This window comes from Engystomops pustulosus, chromosome 3 (genome assembly GCF_040894005.1).
Source record: "Engystomops pustulosus chromosome 3, aEngPut4.maternal, whole genome shotgun sequence".
NCBI lineage: Eukaryota > Metazoa > Chordata > Amphibia > Anura > Leptodactylidae > Engystomops > Engystomops pustulosus.
The window spans coordinates 213,022,269-213,039,728 of NC_092413.1; the positions used below are offsets into that span (position 1 = coordinate 213,022,269).

Genomic DNA, 17,460 nt, shown 5'->3' on the forward strand with positions numbered 1-17,460 from the left:
TAGAGGATGCCCCCTGTCTGTGGTGATGGTAGAACCTCCTCTCCTCTAGGTGTAGAGGATGCCCCCTGTCTGTGGTGATGGTAGTACCTCCTCTCCTCTAGGTGTAGAGGATGCCCCCTGTCTATGGTGATGGTAGAATCTCCTCTCCTCTAGGTGTAGAGGATGCCCCCTGTCTATGGTTATGGTAGAATCTCCTCTCATCTAGGTGTAGTGGATGTCCCCTGTCTATGGTGATGGTAGAACCACCTCTCCCTTAGGTGTAGAGGATGCCCCCTGTCTATGGTGATGGTAGAACCACCTCTTCTCTAGGTGTAGAGGATGCCCCCTGTCTGTGGTGATGGTAGAACCTCCTCTCCTCTAGGTGTAGAGGATGCCCCCTGTCTGTGGTGATGGTAGAACCTCCTCTCCTCTAGGTGTAGAGGATGTCCCCTGTCTATGGTGATGGTTGAACCGTCTCTCTCTAGGTGTAGAGGATGTCCCCTGTCTATGGTGATGGTAGAACCGTCTCTCTAGGTGTAGAGGATGCTCCCTGTCTATGGCGTTGGTAGAGCCCCCTCTCCTCTAGGTGTAGAGGATGGTTATAGTCTATGGTAATGATAGCACAACTTCTCCTTTAGGTGTAGTGGTTGCCCCCATCTATGGCTGTGTTAGAGCTGCCTCTCCTATGGGTGTAGAGGATTCCTCTATGGTGATGGTATAACTGCCTCTCCTCTAGGTGGAATCTGCATAAATCCATGCTGGTGGTTTAGTGGTCTTAATGGGCTTATTTACACACTCCTAATTTTCATGAAACCACATTCATTACCATATCAAAACATGCTAGCAAATCCACAACACACACATCCACCAGAAGGGGACTGGACATAGATGCAAACAAGATCATCCTTCATGGCAGAGAATTATCAACTATGTTGTTTAGAAAAGCTGCTCATCTCCTTTAGTTGAGATCCATCCATATGTAAAAAAATATATATGTCTCTGTTTTAACAGAAAAACTGCAAAATGAAATTGAACAAGTGATGGGATCGGCACAACCTCAGGTAGAGCACCGCAAACAAATGCCGTACACAGACGCCGTCATCCATGAAATTCAGAGGTTCGCAGATCTGGCCCCAGTTGGTCTACACGCAACAGCTCAGGATGTCACTTTTAAAGGCTATTTCATTCCACGGGTAGGTCATTTATTTAACTGGACCATTCAAGAATATGAATATATTACTGTATTGTTCGGACTATTAGACGCACCTTTCCTCCTCCAATCTCCTGTAAATCTTCTGGTGCCTTTAATGGTTGAAATGAAGGGAAGAGCAAAGGTTCTTCATCTGGGACCCGTGGAGTTTTCTCACCATTAACACCTAAGGTGTGTAAGAGATGGACCTCTCTGATCTTTGAGATCAGGTTCCACCCGAAGACTTTATTTTGCGCTAGTAGCAACTGCTGCAAGGTGCTCTTCCCAATTTCTGCATGCATTGGAAATGCTGCTATAAATGAGACTTTATTTAAGAAATTTATTGAAATTACTGGGGTATTTTTTTTAAAGCACACGTCTTAGATTCCCTAAAAAAGTACATAAACCATAATATTCTTAAAATGTTTTAAAAGTTTTAGGAAGATATGCAAATGAGTTTTCCAGGATGTGAATGGAAAGCCACGCCTCTTTTACCAGCAAGCATGACTTTCATAAAACCTAATGACATGATGTGTGAGTAAATCCAATCCAGTCTATCTATTCCAGAAGGATCAAATTCCAAACTGTAGACCGGGCTGTTTCCATGTGGTTTTATCTCTTCAGTACAGTGTAGGGAACTGGTTTCGGTTAAAAACCAAACCAATATCCTTCTGCAATAGAAATACTGGTTTGATTTAAATCCCTCATCATCTCATTAGGCTTCCTGAAAGTCATGCTTAATGTTATGGGGGCATGGTTTTCCTTTTCCTATCCTGGAAAACTTATTTGCATATTTTTTTTATAGTTTATAGTTTTATAGTTTTTAATCAATGGCTAAAAGTCTCCACACGCCTACAAAGCAGCCTTAATAGGCAAAGAAGAAGAGTTTTCACTTCCTGACCCTTAAAAAATAGGTCACTGTCCGCATCCAACAAATGGGTGGTGGCCCAAACCTTTACAAAAGTTTTTTAATTTTTTTTGAAAAACACATTTTTTTATATATATATTGGGGGACACTTTCATACACAATTCACATAAACCGTATGTGCACCTGCAATATTCTTCTTCCTTGCAATGGAGCTCTGAATCCATTTTTTAATACTTATCCCGCAATAAAGAGTTAGAGGCAAAACCTCACAAGTTGTGGCTCAACGATTCAATTTGTAAAAACAGAGGCATATAAAGGATTCTGATTGAGGTTCTTTTGTTGACACCTGGGATCAAATTTTCTGAAAAAAAGGTCACCATTCAGATTCCTTCGCTATGTGCTTTGCTCCTTTCTATCATCCACATGTGTGTACACCAACAATTTCTAGAAGAAAATCCTAAAAGGAACATAGCGTAGCCTGAAGTGTAAAACATTCCTTATTCTTTATTGTAGTCTACTTACAATTTCCAAGTTAACAGCAGAGTAACTTAAAATTGTGCCGGCATCTCGTCAGCCAAACACACATTGGGGGTCATTTACTAAGGGCCCGATTCGCGTTTTCCCGACGTGTTACCCGAATATTTCCGATTTGCGCCGTTTTCCCCTGTATTGCCCCGGGATTGTGGCGCACGCGATCGGATTGTGGCGCATAGGCGCCGGCATGCACGTGACGGAGATCGGGGGCGTGGCCGAGCAAAAACCCGACGGATTCGGAAAAACCGCCGCATTTAAAAAAGAAATGTGTCGCTTGGGACGCGCTTACCTTCACTAGGAATAGGCCGGTGAATTCCAGCGCGATCAGATGCTCTTCAGCGCAGCAGCGCCACCTGGTGGACGGCGGAGGAACTACCTTGATGAATCCCGACCGGACCCGAATCCAGCGCAGAGAACGCGCCGCTGGATCGCGAATGGACCGTGTAAGTAAATCTGCCCCATTGGAGCTCATTTACTAACGGTCGTGGATCGCACTTTTTTCGGACTCTTTGCCGTTTTTGGGGATTACACGGGTTGGACAGGTATATAATAAGTGTCTGCGCTGGGATTGTGTCACACGCGATCGGATTGTGTCGTGGCTGCGCTGGCTTCCATGCGACAGAAATCGGGGGGCGTGCTGTCAGACGACTGATTCGGTCTGAGTGCGGGATGTAACTTTCAAATTGTGTCACAAGACAATGCACTTACATGCACCAGGAAGAAGAAGGTGAACTCCGGGGACCTGAGCGGGGAAGAAACACATGCAGGATATCGGGCGCACAATCGTAGTGAATCGTGAAACTTTATGGATGACCTGAGAGGCAGTTTGGGAAGTTTAAAGGTTCAACAAAGAGGGAGTAGAGAGATGCTAAGAGATACCGATTAAGCGAAGAAGTTGTTTTTCACTGGCGTAAATGTTGGGTAGTTTTTTTTTGCATTTCGCAACACAAAAAACACAAAATTAACTGAGCATAATTGCTTTTTTTGCAACCACATTCAGATCCAGATACATCTGAATAAGCCCTTTTACTTAACAGCGTGAAGAAGCAGTACCCTATCAAAGGATCCTATATATTGGGGGTCATTTACTAAGGGCCCGATACGCGTTTTCCCGACGTGTTCCCCGAATATTTCCGATTTGCGCCGATTTTCCCTGAATTGCCCCGGGATTTTGCCGCACGCGATCGGATTGTGGCGCATCGGCGCTGGCATGCATGCGACGGAAATCAGGGGGCATGGCCGAACGATAACCCGAGGGATTCGGAAAAACCGCCGCATTTAAAAAAAAAAATTGCTCGCACGGACCATACTCACATGCACCACGATGAAGACGATGAACTCCGGGGCACCTCGGCGGACTTCGGCGCAGCAGCGACACCTGGTAGACATCGGGCGCAGGACCTTCATGAATCGCCGGAAGACCCGAACGCTTGTCAGAGAAGCCGCCGCTGGAACGCGAATGGACCGGGTAAGTAAATGTGCCCCATTGACTGGTATCACATTTCCTTTATGTATGTTGTATAACTTTGTTTTTCAGGGAACAACTGTGATGGCTCTGCTCCATTCAGCTCTCCGGGATGAAAAATACTTTCAGAAACCCGATGAGTTTTATCCAGAACATTTTCTGGACTCAGAAGGAAACTTCAAGAAGAATGAGGCCTTTATACCGTTCTCTATTGGTAATTATTATTATATATCATATAATTACTACTTATAACATTCATTTTGTTATTTATGATTGTTTATATTACTATTTTTTTAGTAGTATTATCACCATCATCATTCATTACATTAATACATGTATTATTAATAGATTTATTACTATTATTATAAATATATTATTACCGTATTTTTCGGACTATAAGGCGCACCGGAGTATAAGGCGCACCATCAAAAAATGCCAGCTAAAACGTCTAGGTTCATATAAGGTGCACCTGATTATAAGGATGAATGACCAGCAGGTGGCAGACCTGTGCACAGTTCAAGGCAGCTGTTGTCTGTAAGTACGGTTCATATATAAGGCGCACTGGACTATAAGGCGCACCTGATTATAAGGATGAATGACCAGCAGGTGGCAGACTTGTGCACAGTACAAGGCAGCTGCTGTCTGTAAGTACGGTTCATATATAAGGCGCACTGGACTATAAGGCGCACCTTTGATTTCTGAGAAAATCTTAGGATTTTTTGTGCGCCTTATATTTATTATACTGCAATTTATTAGTTTTTATGAGTATGGTTATTTTTGGGGCTGATGTGATTCATGTTGTATCATCTATAACCCGTATTCTCCTCCATCCTTTTCATTCTAACAAATGATATTTTTTTCTGCCATTTTTCCTCACACAGAAATCATCTAAATTAAAAGGTTTTGTACGCGCACCACGACAACCTGGCCTCAGCATAAAGCACAACTCTTTCACAAAAACATTCACTCATCTATTTATTTGCATTTTTTACAGGGAAAAGAAGTTGTGCTGGCGAGACCTTGGCCAGAATGGAGATATTTCTCTTCTTTACGTCACTGCTGCAAAACTTCACATTCCGCCCAACCCCTGGAGCTGAACTGGACCTGACCCCAGACAGAGGATTCACAAATTCCCCTAAACCTTATGAAATGTGTGCCGTGCCCCGCAGATAGACCGGGGGTCATAGCAGTTATTTTTTGTCATGGGTTTTAAACTAAAAAGAATGTAAAAAAAGAACTGAGATAAATTCTCACATTTAGAGACGTATATTTACGTTTAGAAGTGAGAAAACTTTGTAAAGATGGGATTAAGATGTTATTGAATAAAATTGAGTAAAGTAAAATTTACGAAGAAGAGAAGGAATAAAGCGACCAATGTTCTCTGTTTTGGGGAAACGATGCGGTTTTACACTATTTTTGTGCGTATTGGTTATTTTGTATAAACATCACTATAATTTTATATGTTTTACATACATGTAATATTGCAATTATTTGTAATAAAGCTGCATTGTACATTTTACTTGGGTCATACCATTGTTACCTGTGAGCTGCAGTGGTACAGTCTTCTAGGACCTTTCTGGAAGGGAGTTGGAGTCAAAGTTTGACTCAAACTTATATGACCCAGCCCCATGTGAGGCCTAGTCAGCCTGGAGGAGAGAGAGTTGAGTCTGCTGATAGTAAAGTTGTTCTAGTTATTGCAAATATTACCGGTCCGCTTGTCCCCTACCAACGAGCCAAGAAAATTCAATGAGGTGAAACAATTCTCCGGGTTCATGAAGTTCAACTATCAGGTTGACTGGATGAGCGTGGGAAGGTTTCAAGAGTAATTTGTAATTCTAGTAGGAATATTAGAGTACTGTACCATCCAAATCATGGCGGATACTAAGAGAATGTGGGGCAGATTTACTTACCCGGTCCATTCGCGATCCAGCGTCGCGTTCTCTGCGGTGGATTCGGGTCTTCCGGCGATTCACTAAGGCAGTTCCTCCGACGTCCACCAGGTGTCGCTGCTGCACTGAATGCACTGGAGTTCACAAAGCCGGACCAAGTGAAGGTAAGCGCGTGTCCCGCAACACTTTTTTTTTTTTTAATGCGGCGGTTTTTCCGAATCCGGCAGGTTTTCGTTCAGCCACGCCCCCTGATTTCCGTTATGTGCATGCCAGCGTCGATGCGACACAATCCGATCTCGTGCGCCAAAAACCCGGGGCAATTCAGGAAAAATCGGCGCAAATCGGAAATATTCGGGTAACACGTCGGGAAAACACGAATCGGGCCCTTAGTAAATGACCTCCTGTGTCTCTATATTCGTGGAAGTGTATCAAAGTGACCAACAGCATCAATAATCAGGGCTCATGGGTCCTTAACAAGTTCTCAGTTGAGTAATTCTGTCCACAGGTCTCATCATCAACTAAACACTTTTTGATGAGCTGGGTCTGTGTGATATGCTGCACCCCTAAGGAGCTACCCTCAGAGCAGGAGGTAGGTAGCTCTGTCCTTAGAATACCGGCTGCACTGTCCATGCAGCTAATACGGCGTAATCACAAAAATGCACATAAAAAGTGTCAAAAAAACAGCAAAAATAAGAGGAAAAAAAGAAGCACAGTTCCCCAGTGACTACAATACTGATCAGACCCGCGCGTAAGTGGCATTGAGTAACTCACAAATGATGGGATCCAGGACTTCATGCTGACTTCAAGCAGCCATGGCTTGTCACTGCCGCTCAGATATCTATAGTAAACCCCTTGATCTTCGCAGTCGACAAGTTCTGCCGAAGTTTGAAAAAAAATTTCATCTTCAATATCCAAACTTGACCTGAACCTGAATGTGGGTAGTGAATAGTAGAGGGTTGCATAATGGGGGTAGTAACATGGCAATTGTCCTGCATAAAATGGGGTCAGGAAAGTACTTAAAGGGGTTCTCCGGAGGCTGAAAAACATGGCTGCTTTCTTCCAAAAACAGCGCCACACCTGACCATGGTTAGTGCTGGTATTGCAGCTCAGCTGTATAGAAATGAATGGAGCTTAGTTGCAATACCACACACTACCCATGGTCAGGTGAGGCGCTGTTTTTGGAAGAAAGCAGCCATGTTTTTCAGCCTCCGGATAACCCCTTTAAAGAGGACCTGAAGAATAAACGGATAGCATCCAGGAAGGGTGCGTTGCTCTCCTATTTGGAACGTTTGTAAAGGAATCGGCACTGGCTTGCTCAAAAAGTTTCTTTTATTTAAGCCAATTATGGCAATAAAATATATAAGAATTAAAACAATGAAAGGAATGACGCGTTTCGTGCTCGTGCTGAGCGCTTCATCAGATTCATGTGGTTGTATATACAGTCTTAGAATATATAGAGGTCTAAAAGCCTTGTTTTCCCTGTTTTTTTTTGTTTTTTTGAAACATAAAAACTTTATAAGGCAAGAAGAATTGATATATTATGACAAATCCAATAGATATAAGCAATTTAGGCATTTACAAAGCATAATCATGAAATATACAATAAAAACAATGTAAAATCTTGATGAGGGAGATGTTCTTATGTTTTTATACTGGAGCTGATGGAAACTACACTAATGGCGCTGTTCGTAAAACTACAACTACGGTGTCTCTGAGGTCTCAGCTTGGAGATGATTGTGTACTACGAGGACATCTAGTGGTCGTGCTATGCACGATCTCAGAATACGGGAGCCGAGAGAATATGGGAGCCGAGAAGGGACAAATTTGTTTCAGGTACATTTGAGAAACTTATCGAGGATTATCGAGGATGGGAAAACAAGCTGTATTTTCTGGTGAGGAATCCCTGATGGTTTAAGGTGTTGAAGTGTATAGTATATGGAACCGGAAAAATCTCTTTTTTTTTTTTTTTTTTTTACAAGATGGTTTCTTGGATCTCATTTAGACCCTGTGGTGCCAGAGTATCTAGCTTATAGATCCAATACACTTCACGTCGGCACAAGGTTGGAAATGTATTTGAGACTGTATTAGGTATATGGTCAATTGGTGTGATTGAAATGTGTTTCTTGGATCTCGAAATCTATCAAACAAATGATCAATTCAGTACGAAAACGCACTTCAAAACAGTAAATTCTAATAATTATTTAAACTACTCCAGTGCCCATCATAAAAAGTGGATCAAGAACATTCCCTTCTCTCAATACAAGAGGATAAGGAAAAATTGTACGGATGTAACTGACTATAACGAACAAGCGAAAATATTAAGAGACAGGTTCCATGGAAAGGGCTACCCAGACAGCATCCTAAGATCTGCATATAACAGGGCAAAACCTCTGAGCCAAAAAGAATGTGTTCTACCCAAGATCAAGAAAGAGCCAAGCATTACAAGCGAGGTTAATTTTATTACTAGGTACAACTGTAAATACAATACTATTAGAGAGACCTTACAAAAACACTGGTCAATCCTCAAGAAGGATATCCATCTAAAAGATTACCTTCCTAACCGTCCCAAAATCACTTATAGGAGAGGAGCCACAATTAAAAACATTCTGGCACCCAGCACCCTCAGGCAGCATAGTTTATACGGTTGAAAAAAGACACTTGTCCATCAAGTTCAACCAAGGAAGGGAAGGGATTGGATGAGGAAGGGATTTAGGGGAAACAATTCTATATAACATAACCATCAATGTTATTTAGGTGTAAAAAGGCATCTAGACCCTTCTTGAAGCTCTCTGCTGTCCCTGCTGTGACCAGCGCCTGAGGCAGCATAAGAAGAATAAAACCAACAGCCCCAGCGGTGTCACTAAATGTAATAAACCAAGATGCCTCCGCTGCAACACCATAAAAAACGGTTAAACCTTCAAGTCCAACAATACAGGAGAAACATTTCAAATTAAAAATAAAATGTCCTGTAAAACCAATTACCGTATATTCCGGCGTATAAGACGACTTTTGAAGACAGAAAAATCTTCTGTCTTGTCTGGGGTCGTCTTATACGCCGGTAATTGACCGCCCGCCGTGTATTCATGGCGGCGGTTGGGTCCCGGTGCATGGAGAGGGCTCACGGGCTGAGCCCTCTCCATAGCCGGTAAGTCTTTGCTGCATATTGCTAGCACCGATCGCGGGGGTTTTCACAGGGCGCGCTGCCGGCAGCCTCAAAAAGACATCGGGGTGCATACTCACCCTCCGGTGGCCCCGATGTCTGCGCGGCTCGTCTTCAGTCTTTCGCGCCGTCTTCTTTCTTCTGCTGGGCGCCGCCATGTTTTTCCCCGGGGCGGCGCCTAGTATGACGTCAGCAGCGGCGCGTCATACTAGGCGCCTGCCGGGGAAGATCAATGGAGGCGCCCAGCAGAAGAAAGAAGACGGCGCGAAAGACTGAAGACGAGCCGCGCAGACATCGGGGCCACCGGAGGGTGAGTATATAAGTTTTTTTTTTTTTTAATGCTGGGCTGGGCTGTGCTGTATACTACTGGGGGCTGTGCTGTATACTACTGGGGGCAGTGCTGTATACTACAGGGGGCTGTGCTGTATACTACTGGGGGCTAGGCTGTATACTACTGGGGGCTGTGCTGTATACTACTGGGGGCAGTGCTGTATACTACTGGGGGCTGTGCTGTATACTACTGGGGGCTAGGCTGTATACTACTGGGGGCTGTGCTGTATACTACTGGGGGCAGTGCTGTATACTACTGGGGGCAGTGCTGTATACTACTGGGGGCTGTGCTGTATACTACTGGGGGCAGGCTGTATACTACTGGGGGCTGTGCTGTATACTACTGGGGGCAGTGCTGTATACTACTGGGGGCTGTGCTGTATACTACTGGGGGCTAGGCTGTATACTACTGGGGGCTGTGCTGTATACTACTGGGGGCAGTGCTGTATACTACTGGGGGCAGTGCTGTATACTACTGGGGGCTGTGCTGTATACTACTGGGGGCAGGCTGTATACTACTGGGGGCTGTGCTGTATACTACTGGGGGCAGTGCTGTATACTACTGGGGGAAGTGCTGTATACTACTGGGGGCAGTGCTGTATACTACTGGGGGCAGTGCTGTATACTACTGGGGGCAGGCTGTATACTACTGGGGGCAGTGCTGTATACTACTGGGGGCAGTGCTGTATACTACTGGTGGCAGTGCTGTATACTACTGGGGGCTGTGCTGTATACTACTGGGGGCAGGCTGTATACTACTGGGGGCTGTGCTGTATACTACTGGGGGCAGTGCTGTATACTACTGGGGGCTGTGCTGTATACTACTGGGGGCTAGGCTGTATACTACTGGGGGCTGTGCTGTATACTACTGGGGGCTGTGCTGTATACTACTGGGGGCAGTGCTGTATACTACTGGGGGCAGTGCTGTATACTACTGGGGGCTGTGCTGTATACTACTGGGGGCAGTGCTGTATACTACTGGGGGCTGTGCTGTATACTACTGGGGGCTGTGCTGTATACTACTGGGGGCAGTGCTGTATACTACTGGGGGCTGTGCTGTATACTACTGGGGGCTAGGCTGTATACTACTGGGGGCTGTGCTGTATACTACTGGGGGCTGTGCTGTATACTACTGGGGGCAGGCTGTATACTACTGGGGGCAGTGCTGTATACTACTGGGGGCTGTGCTGTATACTACTGGGGGCAGGCTGTATACTACCGGGGGCAGTGCTGTATACTACCGGGGGCAGTGCTGTATACTACTGGGGGCAGGCTGTATACTCAGGGCAGCCATCAGGAAATTCGGGGCCCCATACAGCAAAAGTGTCTGGGCCCCAACACACCCCAAAACCGAACAAGCCTCCTGCCCCCCGCAGTGACCTTTCACAAACAGGGTTTGAGGCCTGTTGCTACGACAAGGCACACTCTTCTGGCCCCAGCCACAAAATATATTTACAAAAAGGAAAAGGCTGCTCCGGTCTTCTTCTCGTTCTCTTGCGCGCGCCTTCTTCTCCTGCAGACAGTGTGTGATCCCGCGAGACCTGTGACCCAGCACTGGATCTCGCGGGATCACACAGCCAGCCCAGGAGGAAGAGCGCAGAGACCGACGCCACGCTGGCGGCAGGGTAAGCATGAAAGAACTGTACGCAGCGCACTGCGCACTTAACCCCTTCACGACTTGGCCTTTTTTAGTTTTTTCACTTCCATTTTTCACTCCCCACCTTCAAAAATCTATAACTTTTTTATTTTTCCACATAAAGAGCTGTGTTATGGCTTATTTTCTGCGTAACAAATTGCACTTTGCAGTGACGGTATTCAATATTCCATGGCGCGTACTGGGAAGCGGGAAAAAAATTACAAATGCAGTTAAAATGGTGAAAAAACACATTTGCAACACTTTCATGTGGGCTTGGATTTTACAGCTTTCACTGTGTGCCACAAATGACATGTCTAATTTATTCTTTGGGTCGGTACGATCACGTGGATACCAAATTTGTATAAGTTTTATAATGTTTTCATACATTTAAAAAAATTAAAACCTCCTGTACAAAATTTTTTTTTTGATTTTGCCAACTTCTGGCGGCAATAACTTTTTCATACTTTGGTGTACGGAGCTGTGGGTGGTGTCATTTTTTGCGACTTTTGATGTCGTTTTCATTGCTATCATTTTTAGGACTGTGCAACCTTTTGATCACTTTTTATTAATTTTTTTATATTTTCCAAAATGGCAAAAAAATGTCATTTTTGACTTTGGACGCTATTTTCCATTACGAGGTTAAACGCAGTGAAAAACCGTAATTATATTTTGATAGATCGGACATTTTCGGACGCGGCGATACCTAATGTGTTTATGATTTTTACTGTTTATTAATATTAATATCAGTTCTAGGGAAAGGGGGGTGATTTGAATTTTTAGGTTTTTTTATTATAATTTTTTTTTTTTAAACTTTTTTTTACTTTTACTTTTACTATTTTTCAGCCTCCCTAGGGTACTTTAACCCTAAGTTGTCTGATCGATCCTACCATATGCTGCCATACTGCAATATGGCAGTATATGGGGATTTTACTCCTCATTCATTACAATGTGCTGATAGCACATTGTAATGAATGGGTTAAAACGAGACTGCTTCGGGCCTTCGTGAGACCCGAAGCTGTCATGGCAACGGATCACCGCTCCCCGTGACGTCATCGGGGAGCGGCGATCCACGGCAAGATGGCGGCGCCCATGCGGCGCCATCTTTTTGGAGCCTCCGGCAGCATTGCCGGCGGCGATCTCCGTGAAAGCACCCGCGATCGGTGCTAGCACCGATCGCGGGTGTTACCGGTAAGCCTTTGCTGCAATATGCAGCAAAGACTTACCGGCTATGGAGAGGGCTCGGCCGCACAGTCTGCGGGCCACCGGCCGGGCCCCCCCCCCCCCCCCCTAGTGTCTTAGAGTCCGGGCCCCATAGGGCAGTACCAGTTGTACTGCCCTATCGGCGGCCCTGTGTATACTACTGGGGGCAGTGCTGTATACTACTGGGGGCAGTGCTGTATACTACTGGGGGCTGTGCTGTATACTACTGGTGGCAGTGCTGTATACTACTGGGGGTTGTGCTGTATACTACTGGGGGCTGTGCTGTATACTACTGGGGGCTGTGCTGTATACTACTGGGGGCTGTGCTGTATACTACTGGGGGCAGGCTGTATACTACTGGGGGCTGGCTGTATACTACTAGAGGCAGGCTGTATACTACTGGGGGAAGGCTGTATACCACTGGGGGCAGGCTGTATACCACTGGGGGCAAACTGTGTACTACTAGGGGCAGTGCTGTATACTACTGGGGGCTGTGCTGTATACTACTGGGGGCAGTGCTGTATACTACTTGGGGCAGGCTGTATACCACTGGGGGCAAACTGTGTACTACTAGGGGCAGTGCTGTATACTACTGGGGGCTGTGCTGTATACTACTGGGGGCTGTGCTGTATACTACTGGGGGCAGGCTGTATACCACTGGGGGCAAACTGTGTACTACTAGGGGCAGTGCTGTATACTACTGGGGGCTGTGCTGTATGTCATCTACAATATGTAGGATGAACAGTTCAAGTGCTCCAGTGTCGACTAAATAAACATAGAGAAAACATCAAGAAAAAATTCCTGTTACATGGAGTCTCCAAGCCTTGTACACTCTGCCATCCTAATAATAAATGCCCCATCTCAATCACACCAATTGACCATATACCTAATACAGTCTCAAATAGATTTCCAACCTTGTGCCGACGTGAAGTGTATTGGATCTATAAGCTAGATACTCTGGCACCACAGGGTCTAAATGAGATCCAAGAAACCATCTTGTAAAAAAAAAAAAAAAAAAAGACTAATTTTTCCGGTTCCATATACTATACACTTCAACACCTTAAACCATCAGGGATTCCTCACCAGAAAATACAGCTTGTTTTCCCATCCTCGATAATCCTCGATAAGTTTCTCAAATGTACCTGAAACAAATTTGTCCCCTCTCGGCTCCCGTATTCTCTCGGCTCCCGTATTCTGAGATCGTGCATAGCACGACCACTAGATGTCCTCGTAGTACACAATCATCTCCAAGCTGAGACCTCAGAGACACCGTAGTTGTAGTTTTATGAACAGCGCCATTAGTGTAGTTTCCATCAGCTCCAGTATAAAAACATAAGAACATCTCCCTCATCAAGATTTTACATTGTTTTTATTGTATATTTCATGATTATGCTTTGTAAATGCCTAAATTGCTTATATCTATTGGATTTGTCATAATATATCAATTCTTCTTGCCTTATAAAGTTTTTATGTTTCAAAAAATAAAAAAAAACAGGTAAAACAAGGCTTTTAGACCTCTATATATTCTAAGACTGTATATACAACCACATGAATCTGATGAAGCGCTCAGCACGAGCGCGAAACGCGTCATTCCTTTCATTGTTTTAATTCTTATATATTTTATTGCCATAATTGGCTTAAATAAAAGAATCTTTTTGATCAAGCCAGTGCCGATTCCTTTACAAACGTTCCAAATAGGAGAGCAACGCACCCTTCCTGGATGCTATCCGTTTATTCTTCAAGTTACTGCACATGGACCTTTGGGGAGCCAGCAGCGGAATGAGGCAGCGGCATTGAGTCTCATACCAAGCTTCAATAGGAGTTGTGCCCTACCTGCACAACTCCAAAAGGTGAGTGTATCACTACATCACAATAAATGCTGATATAAGGCGGTGACTGCCGCATAAAGTCACTGCCAGCCTAAGGTGTGTGAGGGGTGATCTGGGGAAGAAGCAGAGGAGAGGGGAGCACCTTGGACCGCCCCCCTCATAAATACGCCTGACCACTGTAAGTTCAGTCATAATAATAACAAAATAAAATAAAAAATAAATTAAAAATTGGTATGGTTATGCACCATGCTATAAGACAGTATGACTATACACATACAGCTACCTTTACTATGCTATGAGATACAAATACGCCTATAGATATAAGATGATATGGGTATGTGGGTATGCACATACAGCGAGTGACACTACGCTATGAGACGGAATGGTAATACGCATGCAGTTACTGTCACTGTCCTGAAAAATTTCTAGCTGTCCCCTAATATAGCAACAGCCTATTTTCCCTGCCTAGCTGCCTTGGAAAGGGCAATTATAATAAGGCAATTATAATTATATAAGCATAGCTCCCAACCGTCCCGATTTTGACGGGACTTTCCCGTTTTTCTTACCTCTGCCCCGCGACACGGGCAGGTGTCAGATTGTCACGGATTTTCCCCCCAGGTCCCACTGTGTCCCGGCGCTGTGTCCCCATAGTAAATACTTTGAAAGCCTGAACTCACAGTACAGAATGGCTTCTACAGACATCGGGAGGGAATCCTTTTCAGAGAAGTGTCGGGCTTAGCAGAGAGAGCAGGGACCACGTCATCAGCTTCGCTTAGCGGAGAGCAGGGACCACGTCATCAGGTCAGATCTCTATCTGTCCATATATGGTCTCCAGGGCTTCCCCAGACACAAGCTCTTTATATAATTAAATTACATAAAGTTTTGGCCAGGCTGAGATTCGAACCTGGGGCCCTTAACTAACAGAGCTATAAGCCCAGTGATACAGAGCTGAGGATTTCTGGTAACTAAGAAGTGTTATCTGCCATTTACACTGTGACACAGACTAATGCACTGATATATAGAGAGGGATCTTCTCAGGGGTTATTATTGTAATTATTGAGACTATTATTATTATTATTATAAATTTTATTATTTTTATTATTATGGAGATGATTATTAATAATGGTAAAAATAATAATAAACATCTCCATAATAATAATAATAATAATCTCCATAATAATAATAATAGTCTCAATAATTACAATAATCTCTGAGAAGATCCCTCCCTATATACCAAAGCATTAAATCTGTGTCACAGTGTAACAGTAGTCATAGTTCTTAGTTACCAAAATTCTACACCTAGATAATCACTGAGGTTATAGCTCAGTTGGTTGGGGCTCTGTGACATTTTTATACATGGACACTGCAGGTTCTGGGTTCTAATCCCAATGAGGATAATATATATTTTTTTTTTATTGAGATCATTTTTATTATTATAATATGGCTAAAATTTGGGGAGTGGCCAGGGAGTGATTGGGGGTGTGGCTTAGGGGGATCGCCATTTTGTCCCTCTTTCCCTTTCACAAATGTTGGGAGGTATGTATAAGGGCAATTATCACCCCAGTTGCAGCCTCCCCCTCTCCCTCTCCAGCCTTCCGTGTTTGAATGTCTTTGGGGCACTTGACCCTACCTCTAATACAGTGAAGTGGGGGTCACGTTTCCCAGTGACATTGTATACATATGTATATACAGTATATTTAGGCTGGGGGCTATATAGGAAGAAATCATTATAGTGGTAGTATATATCAATGAATTAAGCTGGGGGCTATGTAGAAATTATGGGTGCATGGTGTAGAAGCTGGTATGAATTATTTTGGTTTTCTGTTCATTTCACTACTAAATCATTATGTTTCTGTATTATACACCCTGATATTGCAGTATAATGTGGCTTGAGGCATATTAAACAGTTTTGGTCAGTCCATATCCCCCGAAGGTTGTAGCTTATACTGTAGAGGTACAAAGACTGTGGACCCAATCCATGTTGGACGTACGGCCTATGGAGCGGGCTCAGCTTCCAAGGGCCCAGAGGTAGGGGCAGGGCCGGCTCCAGGTTTTAGTGGGCCCCTGGGCGACAGAGCCTTAGTGGGCCCCTCCATGGGCCGCCCTCCCTCCCACACTGCCCCCCCTCCCCCTGCGGACACACTGACCACCCCCCCCCCTTCCACCTGAGGACACACTGACCCCCTCACCCCCCTGCGGGCACACTGACCCCCTCACCCCCCTGCGGACACACTGAATCCCCCCTCCCCCTGCGGACACACTGAACCCCCCCTCCGGACACACTGAACCCCACCCTGCTGACACGATGACCCCTCCCTGCTGACACACTGACCCCCTCCCTCCCCCCTCTCCCTGCGGACACACTGAACCCCTCCCCCCGGAGGAAAGAAAAAATAATTCACCTTTCCTGGTTCCCCCGGAGCAGCGCCTGCAGCTGTCTTTGGCCTTGGCCTCCTGTACGCGCCAGCTCTGAAGCCGGCACACGTGATCCGATGACGTCATCATGTGCGCCGGCTTCAGAGCCGGCTCATACCCTGCGGAGCGCCTCATCGTGGGAACCGGGACAGGTGAGATTTTTTAGATTCTGCCTCTATGCTGTGCTCCCGACCAGCGCAGCATAGAGGCAGAAAAGTGATCGATCCGGATGGTGATCAATTGTACCAGTGTCTTATAGCGACACTGGTACAATTGATCCGGGGGCCCGAGTGGGCCCCTCCAGTACCCCGGGGCCCCGGCACTTGCCCGGGTTGGCCAGGTGCTGGAGCCGGGCCTGGGTAGGGGGACCTATACTATTATATGCCGCTCACAAAGAGAGAGAGGGTCATCCATCACAGATCACTACATCATCTCGTATACTTTACTGTTGTAATTTACTGTATTGTGTTTGGTTCTTCATAGATGGTACGCACATCTTATGGACCCCTTAACCCAGAGCTTGGCCACTTGCATGACTACACCCTCTCTTGTTACAACCATTAACTGCAGTCATCCTGACAAATAACAATTGGTAACTATGATCCAGAATGATAATTACTACTATTAACAAGGGCTGAGATTTGGGGTCCCTGGTGTGTGAGCTAAGAGGTTGGGGGGGGGGGGGGCAGCAGTTATCTTGTCCGTATTGTTGGGTACAGGTTGTTTTGCTGGATTTTGCTCTGTTCCCTACATTATCGCCCCTTCCTCTATTGACTTCTCTCTTTTACAACTGTACTATGTGCGGGCAGTGTCAGCTTGGAGAGTGTCCAAGGATTATAAATAAACTACAACACATTCACATGAAGGGTGAACTGAGGACACGAGACTCCAAGACATGGAAGCTAAATCTTCTAGGCACAATGTGGGCCCCCTACCATGTTTACGGACCACCTCCCACCTAAGGGT

General features: G+C 45.1%; 1 protein-coding gene across 1 annotated transcript in view; it reads left to right on the plus strand.

The window, feature by feature from the left end:
* LOC140122662 (cytochrome P450 2C25-like) overlaps positions 1 to 5,501 on the plus strand; it is a 31,898-nt gene extending 26,397 nt beyond the window's left edge. Inside the window, exons 8-10 of the mRNA XM_072143765.1 lie at positions 991 to 1,172; positions 4,108 to 4,249; positions 5,030 to 5,501. Coding sequence (XP_071999866.1) covers positions 991 to 1,172; positions 4,108 to 4,249; positions 5,030 to 5,208 — 503 coding nt within the window. The 3' untranslated portion in view covers positions 5,209 to 5,501. The remainder of the gene's footprint in view (positions 1 to 990; positions 1,173 to 4,107; positions 4,250 to 5,029) is intronic.
* The last annotated feature ends 11,959 nt before the right edge of the window (positions 5,502 to 17,460 follow it).